Here is a 14,923-nt window from a genome sequence, read left to right on the forward strand (position 1 = left end):
AAGCGTCCACTAGAGGCTGGCAGAAGAAGCACAGGAAGCTAAATACACACCCATTACAAAAGCAAGTTTTTACAGCAGTATTTAACATGTTTACAGCACACACTGTACAGGGGTGATTTTTTTGATAACTCATCCATTTTGATTTTATGAAGGATAGGAGTTATTCACAATAAGGCACATAGCTGACCTGATTAACAAGCAATGGTGTAATGGTTTGTCAAGAGGCTTAAACCCCCGACTCAGCTCCAGCTGTAAGCCTGTTGTTAGGTTCACTGACTGTTAGGCTGAGACAGCATTTGACCACCATTAATGGGACTCCAAATCCCCCTGCAGTAACAGATGGGTGAGGTCACTCAGGTTTTGTCCATTAATATTTAATTAATATTAATATTTTTTAAGTCTATGTGCAAGCCTTAATGCTCAATTATGATATTTTTTCTCAAATCAGATTTTTTTATGTTTGGCTACTCAAATGTGGCCTGTATCAGACTCCTGTGGGATTCCATTATGAAAGTTCAGTCCAGATCTGATTTGTAAATTTCAGATTCCAGGTGAATTGTGCTGTTCACATTGTCTTATAAAAAATCTGATCTGAGTCAAAAAGGAGCAAAAAGAAAAAATCTGACTGATGTCACTTATGGCTGCAGTGTGAATGCAGTGTAGGGATTCTTGTTGAGGCCCTTCATATTTAAAGTTGATTTTAGTTTTGTGTGAACAACCTTAATTTGCCATGGACAACCAAACGTGGCAGAGGCAAAATTACACATATGAGTGCTTTAAATACAGGCTAAGTATGTCAAAAATATGGGTCGTCTTTTGTCTTTCTGCAATTGGTGACACTAGAAGGAACAAAGACAGATGCTTAAAATGTTCTTTATTGTTTAAAAAAAAGTCAACAATTTTACAGTTCAGAGAATAAAAACATGCCAAAAAAGAGCTACAGAAGTTGAAAGGGTCATGCATACAGAAACCAGGCCATAATGATCATAAGATCAACTAACAGTAACAGTATTCAAATGAGAGGAAGAGTCAGTTTCTTTCAAATTAAAACCTTTTTCTTATGATTTTAAACTTTTAAAAAGACAATTTCTGATTATTTTTTTTATGTGCAATTAGGACATAATGACAAAACACAAAACATTCACAATTTCACAAATTGTGTGCAAGTTTCACAAAACAGCAGTTTTCAGCATTGTCTAATTCTAAAGAGAGATCTAGCATTGCATATTAGGTCAACCTCACTGTGCCATGCCATTGTTCAGAAAGGCCATTATTTCAAGATCCCATTTGACCAAATGTTCCCCAATTGGCAAAAGGCATATTTGTGTGACAGCCCCTGATCAAGGAAACAAAAACCCATAGTTTCCAAATCCCAACTATCCAAACATGAATGAAGTGAAACTGTGGAAACAGACTCATCCTGTAGAGTTAATTCAGTGACTGCTGGCTCTGTCCATGGTGCTGAATCAGCAGGAGCTTCCTCCCCATTCAAAAGCATTGGTCCAATGGTAAATGGACTTGAGCTTGTGTAACATTTTTTTTTTTGTCTTTTGGCTACTCTACATTCACACACTGACGACAGAGGTGATGACAGAGGTGCATGTAAAGTGACCATAAGAAGTAACTAATCCCATTCATACACATTAGTATGCTGACAAAGCAGCGGGAGTAACTTGTGGCTGAGTGTCTTTTTTTTTAAAGAACTTTCAGGCAATGTGCATCTTGATGGACTGGAAAATGTATCAAACTTTTTGGGTCTTAGAATAAGGGTCTGTCAGAACAATTGACAATCTCCTTACCTTACTTTCCAAATATTTAAATAAATACTGTACACAGTAAACAGCACATGGTTCAACCACTTCTGGTAGTTTTCAACATGTGAGCCTCTCTTCAGAGGTAGGGTGTAGGCTCTACCTGTGCAATGATGCATTTTTTTTTATTATTTTTTTTACTGCAGATCACATTTATGTAATGCAATGTTTAACTGACATTAAACTAGTGAATGTGAGTACCATCTCATTTCAAGCCACCTGGAAAGTAGTGAATTAAAAAATAATAATCAACAACCTGCTGGGAACCACTTACTGTAAGACCTTTATGTACAACATTATTGCATACGAGCGTGAAGTGATAGCACAGTATTTCTGCACAGGTGTGGTATCATGCAAACGACTCATGCTGTGAGACAGACTTTATATTCTACAAGCCGCGATGGTTGTAATAAAAACTATTTCTATCTGTGTCAGTGTGCAGTTCATTCTAACATGGTTGAATAACGACTGATGTGTTTCAGTCAAATGTGGAATTTCCTTTAAAGATGGCGATTTGAAATCAGGCATCATACTAGCTTATTATGCTGCATGGCTTATTGAATCTATTGTCCACTGCTTGGTTTGTACTTTTGCCCTTTTTCAAAACATTCACAACATTTCAAAAACACCTAACTTACTTTTTATTTTCTTTTTAAAGGATTATTTTGGGGCGTTTTCTTTTTAGAGTGAGTGTGGATACATAGAGTCAGAAATCAGAGAGAGAGGGAGAGATTGGGGAATGACATGCGGGAAAAGAAAACAGGTCCAATTAGAACACGGGCCGAACGCTTGGAGGACTTAAGCCTTGAAACATGGGGCACGAAAACTAACCACTGCACTACCGGCCCTAACTCACATTTCTTTTATTAATTTAAAGCACCAGTCGTCTTTGTGGTGTGGTTGTTGTTGTTTTTTGGTCTGACAATACGATAAAGGACTACGTCATTTTCTACACTGTTTACAAGCTAACTAGCATGAATGTTTGTTGTTACTGTTAACACAAGCTTTAGTGGAGGTGCATTCCCATTGGACATTAAGCTAACTTTTGCCTTGGTTTATTCATGTGATTGTGACAGTTTGGGGTTTTTCTGGTGGTCTGAATTAGCACAAGTAGTCAAACGCTAACTGTGCCAAAGTTAGCCATTCAAATGATGGTGTTTGTAATTTCTAGCGGTATAATCTTTGTACTAATTTAGAAAGCAGTCGCCTTTCGTCACTGCTTGTGTGCAGTGTGAACACACTTAAATGCCTGCATCAAGTGTTGCTACGTAAAAAAAACATGTGGATTAGTTTAGGAAACAGTGGTGGGTAATCTGACTTTTCTGTGATTTTCTGTGATAAATGTAAAAATTTGGAGCTTAAACGTTGTTTGGTTTACAATCTCTCTTCGAAATTAAAGCATTTCATTCTCATAAAGGCACATGATATCAAGCACGGACATTTATCATTTTCATCCCTGACAAGTTTGTTTTTAAAAACAACTTGGTATTGCGAACTGGACAATTAAACACATATCATCAATTTTACTTTATAAAATGTTGTGTATCAAATCTTTGCTGCACATTTCAATGTAATCTAAAAAAAAAAACTAAACATTTTTGGCTGATTTGAATGCATCATTGTGATATAGCACTAGAATAAACCGGTTAACTGGGCAGGTTAAGGTGCAGTTGTAGAGATTGCTGTTGGTATCTTTTCAGATGGTGATTCATTCCAAAGAACATTTTAAAAGTATATTACCTGTACAAAATTCAGACCTACTAAGATATTCAAAAAGCTGCGAAATCCCACCTTTCCTTCATGCTAAAAAAAGTCTATCACATTCAGAGTTTTACAAATAATTTAAGGTATGAAACAGTTCCCTTCGTAGTATAAAAAACACTGCACTACTTTATTTCACACAAACACTATTCTATGACACATCATGCCTAGCTACAAAAAACACCCCGAAGCTCCATTCACCAGTAGCTTACATTAATGTTGAATTACATTACTTCCTGTGATGTGAAAGGATAACTCAAGCTGCTGGTGGTTTGCAGCCTTGTTTGGTGGGACCGAGTGATTTGGTTACAGCTTAAAGGAAGAATGTGCAACTTTTTGATCCAGTAGATGTCGCCCTTGAGCGCCAGCATGAAGCCAAAACATACTGCTGCTTGGCCACACTTCCGCCATACCTAAGCCAACACTCTCCTAGAGAGGCCTGCATGAAGGAGTTTAGCGCAAGCGGCGGACAAAATTGTCCTTTGCTCGAGCTGCAATTGCCTGTGGCCTGCATTGTTGTGTTAGCAGGCTAATGTTAGCACACTTAGTTAGCTCGTAGCTTCAACTAGCAGGTCAATTTACACAGACTGGCCTTTATCTAAAAACACTTATGTGACATTCAAATAAACAGTATGTTCTTCTTTTCTCTAGTCCTTTTCTGAAAGAGCTTATACACACAAGTGGAGGAGCCGGCTGGACGTCCTGTCTATGTAAACATGATGTAAACACAGCTAACAACACAGCCAGTGGGACTCGAGCTTCTCACTCATTAACAGTCTTGACTCAGAGACACATTTACAGAGGATATACTTGATTTCTGCTGTATTTATTTGTAAAAATGTTGCACATTCTTCCTTTAAGAACCATTACCATCACACACTATTGCTCTTTCTCACATTAATAATGTTATTTTATTACCATTCTATATTCTAAATTATTAATAAACAGTAAGGACACAAATATTTATTGCTCATTTCTCTCTGCAGGCTTGTGCAGGCTGTTAAAGCCAGACAATCAGCCATGGAATCCAAAGTGTCTTGTCCCGAGCAGCACAATGAGAGAGGTGACTGCATGGTGACATTCATAAGGGAGTGAATGTGAGGAGAAGAAAAAAAGAAAAAAGAAAGAGGAGGCTGAGAGATAACACTGGCTGTTACCACTTAAAATATTAAGAGTTTGCAGAGTGTCTGCAGAGTCATTGAGAAAACAGGAGAGTGCGGCGAGTGGAGATTGAGTGCAATTGTCAAACACTGAATAATGGGTGTAAATGCATCCCTCTGGAGTGACTGTGTTGTGATGCCAATCTGCAGTTTCATTTCGCTTGTTTATGCTAAAGCATTCGAGAAATGTTCTATCTAATCTACTATGTGAGAGTGTTATGGATGCTAAACACGACTGGATCAAGTAGCATTTTTGTTGTTTTCATGCATTGGCTGATTCTGATTAAAAAAAGTTTGTTTATCAAATTCTGCCAATATTACAGATGTTTACGACGTCCTCATGTCAATACATTACAATTCTCTTGCTTTAGCAGTTGTTTATGTAGGTGTGGATATCCTGTTATGTCCACGTCCTTTGCAGATTGACTACCTACAATGTATCTTAAAACAAAAGACAAAAAGACTACCTACTTTTTACCTTAAAGAGAGTAGGGAAAGACAACTCTTGTATTACAACTTTCCATGCCACCCAGCTGAGCTAAGGGCCAACTGGCTAACCACGAAAAAGCGAACCTGCATAGTTCGCCCTGGAAGTAGATCCCTCTGCAGGAAGCCAAGGTTCAGTCATCTGCTTCCTCCCAAGAGTGCAGAACAAAAGGGTAAACATGTGTAAAGTCCTCAATGGAATGGCTACTTCACTTTTTTAAGACAGAGTGCAAATATTTGTCTACTTTCTTTGACTGTCTTTTTTAAAAAAGGTGCTTTAGTTTTATTTTAAAAACCTCCTGTGCTGGTTTTTGTCAAGGATAAAACTTGTCAATAAAACAGAGCGATTGTCTGATCATATACACTAAGATGTCATTTTAAGATCATCATGTCTTCTTTAACAGAAAGGACGTTTAGTTTAGTACAATTTGATTTGCCTGATTGTTTCGCATATTTCAACGCTTTTTTGCAACAACTTAGTTTCAATACGTTCATCAATTAGAAAAAATAACATTTTCACCCCCCTTTATATGAAGATAATTAAAATAAAATGTCTAAAATATGTCCCTTTATTCTGCACTGATTCTCAGTTTTTCCAGGACTAAGGGTAAATTGAGATTTTGGTGTTTAATTGACGAGCCAATTTCAGAGGGCCTTTTTTTTTTGTTGCTCTCGAATGCATCCTGTGTCAGCCAGGATCATTTTGCATCACTTGGGTAATTTTCAAACAAGTCCAAGCCAAAGCCCACCAGCCTCTCCGCTGAGCGGATGGCCCTGAGGATGAGAGACAGAGACTGGTTCATGGTGCTGTGGCAGAGGACTTCCTTGTCTGCAGAGTTGTGTTTGGCTGCTTTGCTGGAGACATTGCAATGCAGGACGGCTTCCTGTGTGAACCTGAGGATGGAAAACTGAGGAGACTTCCCTGGCAGGCTGTATAACAGGTTCCTGTGGAGAGTGAGGATGAGAGAGGAGAGTGTCAATGTATAACTATGTATACACAGAATATGAACTGAAGAATATAGTGACAGCTGTCTCTTATTTCACCTGATAATGCAATACATTTTCATTATCCACAACTGATATAAAGGATTTTATTCTGATATCACAGCTTGTGACAAACTGTTTTTTTGTTTTTGCCTTATTCTTAACTTAATCTGCAGAATACCAATTTTCAAATCATGTTTCTGTCAATCAAATGCATTTAAGAGACAGTTTGAGTTTTCACAAACAACAGTCACATCAGCCCTTGATCGGACGGGTTTTACTACCCAAGCAGCAAACGAAGGTGTTGAAAAATGAAGCCAATGTGTGAGTACAAATTAACTGCAGTCCCAGTTTCAGCCTCCTCTGTGTCTCCCTGTAGTCACAGTGATGTAAAAGAAGGACACTGCTGCATCTTTGAAAGTCTCATTTCACTTTAACAAACTCTCAGACAGCTCAGCTGACGAGTTAAAGTAATATCCACCTTATGACATCAAACATTTACCTTTGTTACCGTTCCTTTGAGCTGTTTGGCCTAAGTTACTGATCCATAAGGAGTTATTTTTCCGTGGTTAAGTTCATGTCATAACCTTCAATCTGGCAGGTTTGTGATTCAAACAGCGGATAAAGTACTTTCAGCTTAAGAATATACAATAATTCAAAATAAAAGCCTAAGAAAGTTTTATTTTTAGATGCAAAATAATGGTTTCAAACATGCAATTAAAAACTAGCGCTAAATTCTCTACACATGATAACTATATGAAGCATTAGGTATATTTGAGGTCCTGGTCATCTTCAGAAACATGTGGATGCTGAGACAACAACTCAGCCTATTTAGTCACCAAACTTGCTGCTGTCGGAGCCTTTTCGAGGAACAAATATTTTCTTTTCTACTTTCTGTTGATGTCAATAACTGGCAGACCAACATGTCTGTGCAAAAGCTTTTCAGTGGATACAATTCTAGTTATATTGTTTGATATTTTGACCTGCTTGTAAGCTTGACCAGTGACGGTTATACCATTATTTATACATCTGCCAGTGCAAAGGGATCAGGATTTTTGGCTTTTCCCCAAAGAGATTTTTTCAAACAGCCTGGTCTCAACCTGGTTGGTACTAGCTGGTTTGATCTTTGAAATCAAAAGCAAAGGGAGATCTCTTGGACTGTCTGAGCCTATATCCTGTTTATCTCTACCATTACAGAGAGTAATACAACCCAAGCAAGGATCTAGAGAGGATAAAATAACGTCAGTAAGTGTAAACAAACAGCTTTAAGTCCAATAAGATATAGGCGCTGACAGGCACATATAATTTATCAAGTAATCATTCTGTAATCAGGCACTTATTTGAGAATAAGTGAGCCTAGATGACACCAGTTTATCAGTAAATATACAGTTGAAGTCATTATTGCAGGTTTTAGGATTTTCATTAGCCACTTTGTGTCCAGTTGTTTTCTATTTCTATGGTCTTTGTAATTGATTATATTTGTTGTGTTGTTTGCATGTTTTAAATGTGCTTGTCACCTTGACACGATTGGAAATGAGGGAAAGCTCAATGTCCTTTCGAGAATAAATAAAGATTTGATTGATAATCCAGACTGTGTTTTGGGCTTTGGGATCTTAAACACAAAAATTGAAGGTTTTAATAGGAATGATGTGCAGCCAACTAATGCTAAGTAGCTACATTTAATTTACAATTCATAGACTCCACAGAGGAAAATCAAAAACTGATACAAGGACACACGAAAACTTTCCTTTCCTATCACAGACATGTCACACACATGCTGTATAATATGAATTACTGTACTGTAAAGTCCCCTGGATCTATGTCTCTTTGTCTTCCTGTCACACATACAGACACACATAAAATGAAATCACATATAAAAACACAGAGAAGCCTTCGGGGTATAGCCGAGTAGTCATTTGTAGGTCAGAATAGCAGCAGCTTCGGAGTGCGGCTCTCCTCCGGGCTGGAGAACATTGATTTTTCCCAAAGTGGCTGAACAGACAGTCTTAGAGAGTAAATGGAGTGATTCTTCATCTGCTAAGACACAGGTCGGGCGCCGTAGGGTGTGAAGGAACACTGACCTTCAGCATACAATTTAGACTCAAGGTCAGAGCCCTGTGAAGAGTCTGGATCTACTCTGCCATAAGACCCCAGTTTATGACACGGGGGAGTCTCTGTGGGCTGAGGAGGATATTGTATTATTTGTTAATAGTGTTAATCATGTTTGAGAAAGTTTGTTACTTCATTCAAGCAGATTTTTAATCAACAACTTTTTATTATATTTGCTTTTTGTTTGGGCTGGAGTTTTAGTTTGGAGAAAAATGGTGTGAGAAGGAATAAAAAAGGAAACTTAAACTAAGCTAGTTAAATACACTTATTACGGATACACAGAGTTGTAGAGACGTTACAGTAAACCGACTTTAAGTGGAAAGGGAGATTGAAATTGAAATCTTGGGGCGGCTGTGGGTCAGAAGTAGAGTTGGTCTTCTCTCAAACGGAAGGTTGGGGGTTCGATCCCCAGCTCCTTCAGCTACATGTCAGACACTGTATGTTCTTGGACAGACACTGGACCCCAAGCTCCCGCTACTCCGTCAGTGGCATATGAATGTGTTGGAATGGATTAGTTAATACTAATGGACACTTTACTTAGAAACCTCTCTCATCATTGTCTTAATTGGTAGATGTGACCTGCGGTGTTAATACGTTTTTGAGTAATCAGAAGACGAGAAGGTCCATTTAGGATTACATTTGTTTCTGTGTGTGTTTGACAGTTCAGTTTCAAGCTTCGAAGATGATCCAAAAGCCAACTGGACTGGTTGAAGATCTCAAAGACTTTTCACCTCTCCTCCGAAAGGCTTCTTCAGTTCTAAACATTCTGGTGGATGGAACTAGATATTAAAGCTTCGAATTTACCATGACCTGGATGACTGAGAACCTACAAAGACATTTAGTCTGAAGCGATTCTTATTGTACTTTAAGAACAAAGTACTGAAAAATACATGGATAAATACATCCATCATCAGTTCTAAAACAATTGGTATGTGTACATTTTTATTATTTCCTGAAACTCATTGGAAAATATCCTTTGCAAGAATTGGATACTATCATAAAAAGTAGTACGCTCCATGATAGTAATGAAGGAGGCTGAAGCCATGAACAGATGGATATCGATTTGAGTTGGGTTAATGTGTATTTGGAAAATGAATGTACAATCTTTAATTTCAAATTCTTCACAAACTTAAAAACACTTTGTAAGATATTGGAATGGCATTCAGTGTGATTAAAGAGTACAGAAACAAAAAGGGAGCGCTGTGATGAGGGAAAAAAAAGTGTTTCAGAACCAATGTCGTCGTGTCTGTTCATGTTCCACAACCAACAGGCATTCATCCACCATCTGTCTGTGAAAATCCAGTTATGAAAGAGGTCTTTTTGAAGCACCTCTGTGTTAATAAAGACATCTGCTATCGATTGGAGTGGCCCATGGGAAGCCTGACATCCACTCTTAATGGAGGCCGTCTCCTGCTCTGCAACACAACAAATTGGGTTTAAACTGTGTGTGCTGGTCCCAGGTGTTATTCACACAGAGGCAGCAGCATTTATTCAACACTGACAGCTGCATGTTGTGTTTGTGTGTTTGGCTGCCTTACAGGGGAGAAGCACGGGTTGAGTTTTAAAGAGGCAATACTGTGGCTTATGCAATCATTTAAAGTGGGTGAGTTAAGATGAAGCTATACTTAATTTATCGAAATTCGATTGTTTTTGAACATGCTTCACACATAGGCTGAAATACACACCCGCACAAACAGAATCATGTAGACATGAACTAAAGGAGAGATATCCTGAGCTGTTGGGGGAGGGATTCGGCCTTGCTCAGGGCACCTCTGCAGTGCTCAGGAATTGGACTAGCACCTCTCATGCTACCAGACCAATTACAAGAGTTGACTTGAACCAACAACCCTCAGGTTCCCAACCCAATTCCCTGCAGACTGAATTACTGCCGCCCCTTTAAAGATAAGAATCAGAATACGTTCATTCAAAATAGTCAATAGCTGCACTGTGGTGCAGTGGTTAGTGTAATTTAATTATTTTTGCAATTTTGCTTCGAATCCCCGCCGGACAGGAGAATCTCTTTGCCCGTAGGTGTGAATGCGAGTGTGGCTGGTTGTCTGTCTCGATATGTCAGCCCTGTGATTGACTGGTGACCAGTCCAGGGTGTACCCCGCCTCTCGCCCAAAGACAACAAAGACGAAACAAAGAATATATTTTTTGAATGTCCTTACATCTTTTATAAAAGGGCTGTTCAAATACTGTCGACTCACCCTTTGAGAAACTCTGAAAATTACAGCACAATAGTAACATGCCATTGTTAGCAAACAAACACCCTGGCTTAAACAGTGTAGATAAAACATTTTACATTAAACCAGAGATACATGGTTTCAAAGTTTACATTGTACCACCATTTTTCCTAAAACAGACGAGTTTAACAAAAGCACAGCCTTAATCCTAGTACACTGTGCACCTCAACCAGACAGAGCAAACGGCCCTCAAGTGCATCCAGATACTACCTTGCCAGCTTCTTCCCTTAGTGATGCATAATGGAAAACATTTCTATGAATTAAGTAGGAAGCCTTGGTAGGCTGCTTAAAAATTCAGCAACTTAAGGTGAAGACATTTGTCTGCTCTTTGAACTAGAACTGTCTGATAGTAAAATAAACTGTAATGAGTTGTGGCAGCCGTCTTAAATCCCCAAAACCAAAATCCATAGCACAGGTTTCAAAGACAGATCTACTATTTTAAGCCAGTTCAAGTTCAGCTAGTATAGCTTGCAGTCCTGTAAACCAGGAAATTAGAGACGGTCCTTTTTTAATTGGAAGAGAAAATGTCTACTTGGCCAAGGTTAAAAGTGAGAGCCAACTTGAGTTGATTGATTTCCAGATGACGGTGAGAGTGTAGACCAAGTGTAGTCTCCAGAACAACAGGAGGAGTGAACTACTAACGCCAAGCCTCCGGTGAACCAGATAATGGAGGGACTCACTATAACTGAAAGCTTCTGCATGGATTTCCAGACAGCAGTCTTCAGGGGCGGCACAGAGGCCCACTGGTTAACAATGTAAGAAAACACTGTATCAAGGTCAGGGTCAGTGACCCTTGTTACTGTGTGGATTTCACTCATTGTCAGCTTGGGCTAACTCCAGTTCCCTCACAGACACCTTCTTGTGTATGTGTACAGTGCTTCACTGAAAACTTTACTCAGATCAAATCTGACGTATTCCTCATTATCTTGTGTTTGATTGTAGGATTCAAAGGTCTTTTTTTTCTGCTCAATGTTTTCAACATGTTTTAAAAAGATTACATGCAAAGCTGCAGAGTCCCCTTATCAGGTAAATGTCTGTTTGGACCCTTCTCCAGTTCTGTTCATGCATTGACTTAAGTAAGAAGTATTTTTTGGCAGGCTCAGTGCTTCTTTTGATGACCATCTGCCCCAGTTTAGTGGCCAAAAGTAAAAAGGGGCTGACAATTAATGCATTTTGATTGATTTCTCAAAAGCTCAGAGTCTTTCAGGTTATTAATGAAGCTATAACTCCATCACTTCCTCTGACTGAACCAGCTTATAAATAAAGAAAGTTTTACTCTGGCCTCACTCCAGATTGAATGCGAAAGAATAACCACCCCTGTGATATCTGTGTTCAGTTTCATACAACCATCTCATCTCATAGGAAGAAGAATAGCTAGCTGATTAGCTCATGAGGTTAGCTAGATGTTTACAAGAAAAAAACTTGAAAAAAAAGCTGTCATCCACAGAAAGTGGATCACGGTGTTAGGATCCAGTGAAACGCAGGCATTTGTCTAAAGTTAGTGAATGTGCTTGTAGCATTGAGCTGCTGTGGTGCTCATTGTTAGCGTTAGCCTCTGTTAGCTCCCACACAACAATTCCTTTCATCTTTTTACAAGTCTGTTGGCAAAAAGCTGAACGAAAAGAGCGAGAAGTCAGCAGTGTGTGAGTACTAAAAAGGTAACTCCTGCATCCAGCGTCTTTTTCTGAGTGTTATTATGCCACTTTGGGGCTATTACGTCAACGTCTCCGCTGTTTAGTAACTGGCTGCATTTAGCTGCTCCAGGCAACCGATTATGCTAGATGGGACGGGACTCGTTGCCCTAGTAACAGAGAAAACAGATGCTTGTCAGATAATGATCACAGAGAAAATGATTTTGTGGGAACAGATGGCCAGGATGTTGCAGCTGAGTGTTTGATAGATAGTAAGAACAATAAATAGTTGATAATAAAAAAGCATATGATGTACATTGTTTTTGGAAACATAACTTGTGTAATTCTACTCACTCATATTGTATAATCCACTTCAAATTTAGTTTAAAAGGAAAATAAAATCACAATAATGCACAGTATCGTATCCCAATACTTCAGGATTGTATTATGAATCATTGTGATAACATTGAATCAGCACAAAAGCATATTGTCTCAGCTCTACAAGACACCATGCTCAAATTGCTGGTTTTGAAAGCCACATATTATGCAAAATATACTTTACCATGCTTTTCTAATATTAATATGTGTCTAGTGTCTGTCTACAAACCCCCTAATTATGAGAAAAGTCCATCCTATCCGTCTTCTGCCTGCTACACTTTTCTGAAAATGTGTGCTCAAACAGGCCTTTTGGAGATTTTCTCTTTGTGACATCACAAAGGGCAGTAACCCCTCCCCCAGATGAGTGACACTCCCACAGCTAAGTGTTTGTTCTGCCTTCTGAGTCTGCATTCTCACTGTTAACAATTAAATTAATTGCTAGAGAGATTGTGGTCAGACACAGCTCATTTACATTTAAAGGTACAGACACAGAAACAGCCTGTTCTGAGCAGGGCTGAAATAGAGGGGTTTATAGGCATGATCAAATACAAGATCAGAGTGGATTCCGACTGCTCAAAGCACTTTTACACCCATTCACAAACTGATGGTTGGGTCGCTATGTAGTATCATCCATCAGAAGTAACAATCCCATTCATACACCTCCACCAAAGCAATTCGGGGTTAAGTGTCTTGCCCAAGAACACATCGGACATGTTGCCCAGGGGATCGAACCCTTGACCTTCCAGTTGAGAGACGACGACTCTACCAACTGAGCCACAGCTGCCCAGTATGGCTGTGTCATGGCTGTAAGTTAAACATTTTTGCCTTTTGTGCTACAAAAGTTGATAGTCTTGTAGCACGAGACAAAAACTTAAAGCAGGATATATAAAATATATTTTACATTTCTAAAACCAACCATATGTTCAGTTCAGATCTTTATTGTCTATGTAAGGGAAATGTGATTCACAGCAGTGGACAAAAACACAACAATTAAAAGACTCAGGACAGTGAAACACAACCTGATGGAATACAGCCAAGAAAAAAAAAATCCATCTGTGCTGCTGGAAAGTGCAGTCATATTTTAAAGAAGATTCAGAGCATCAATTGCGCTAGGAACATATGGACATTTGTATCTGATGGTCTTAGCCTTGGGCTGCCTTGTACCTCCGACCAGAGGGGTGAAGAATAAATTCCTCCAACAGAGGTCGATCAGAGCTGAACAAGATCGACGTTGCTTTCCTCACAATTTGTCTGTTCCGGATATCTGACAAGGAAAGCTGCTGTGTGCCGATTATTTTACTGGCTGTAGTAGTTCAGTTATAAACAGGTTGTGACTGGAAAACGATGATTTTGAAAGTAGCATTCCCTCAGTGCTCCGTCTACACCCTCCCCCTCCCCTCTGTGCTCCCTCAAAAGCCACGCCCCTCACTTACATGCACGAGCACCGTTGCTCCAGAAGTGGACCTCAGCTCATCGCTTGCATTGCTTAGAAATTACCTCGTCTCATGTCTTATTCAGCAGTAAGAAAACACTACACTTTATCATAATACATGTTAGAAAACGTGACTATTTTACTACCCACAACAGCCAACGACAAACTCACAGTATAAACTCTGTCATCAGTGACGTGCTTTGAGTGTGGGCTAGTGCACGCAAGGGGTAGAGAATGAGCAGGGAGACAGGGAGTCGTGATTGGTTCATCAGATTGGTACCTCGTGGCAGACATTGGTCGAAGTTTTTACAGGCTTACAACTGCTACAGATGAAGGATTTTCTTCATTTCTTTTTCAGAGCTCATGAGTTATTAATTTCTGTCAGGACCTAAAGACATTCAACCAAAATCTTAAAAAAGTGGATCTGGAGGAATTTACGAACCCTGCCTTTAAATGTTTCCTACGATACACAATATCCAAACTTGAACAAGAAATGTTTTCAGATAAACATTTTTTTTATTTGTAATAGGACAAAAACAAAAACATAACCAACATTATATATTTTTTTACCCCCTTTGTTGTATCAGCCTCTTTTTTAAATGATACTTTAATAATCAGGGTTTATGTCATGTTTAAATGGGACATATTATGAAAAATCCACTTTGACAGTGTTTTTGAACATATATTTGGGTAACCTGAGTGTCTACTGACCCACAAAATGTGAAATAAATCCATCCAGTCCTTTGTTTGTGGTCTGCATAAGTCTTACAACACAGAGAAAATGCTCTGTTTCAAATTTAACGGAGAGACTATGTTAAATATAAGAGACATACTACATTTGAACTATTGTCTTACAGTGATTAAATAATCTGTTTGAATTGTAATTGATTTTCTAAGTCATCGCACCAGTAGAATACCCCATTGA

At 38.8% G+C, this 14,923-nt stretch overlaps 1 protein-coding gene across 1 annotated transcript in view; it reads right to left on the minus strand.

Annotated features, from left to right (window-relative positions):
* Positions 1-1,554: 1,554 nt before the first annotated feature.
* LOC132958345 (inactive N-acetylated-alpha-linked acidic dipeptidase-like protein 2) overlaps positions 1,555-14,923 on the minus strand; it is a 479,226-nt gene continuing 465,857 nt past the window's right edge. Inside the window, exon 17 of the mRNA XM_061031099.1 lies at positions 1,555-6,163. Within this exon, the coding sequence (XP_060887082.1) occupies positions 5,917-6,163 (247 nt within the window). The 3' untranslated portion in view covers positions 1,555-5,916. The remainder of the gene's footprint in view (positions 6,164-14,923) is intronic.

The sequence above is a fragment of the Labrus mixtus genome, chromosome 3 (genome assembly GCF_963584025.1).
Source record: "Labrus mixtus chromosome 3, fLabMix1.1, whole genome shotgun sequence".
Classification (NCBI taxonomy): Eukaryota; Metazoa; Chordata; class Actinopteri; order Labriformes; family Labridae; genus Labrus; species Labrus mixtus.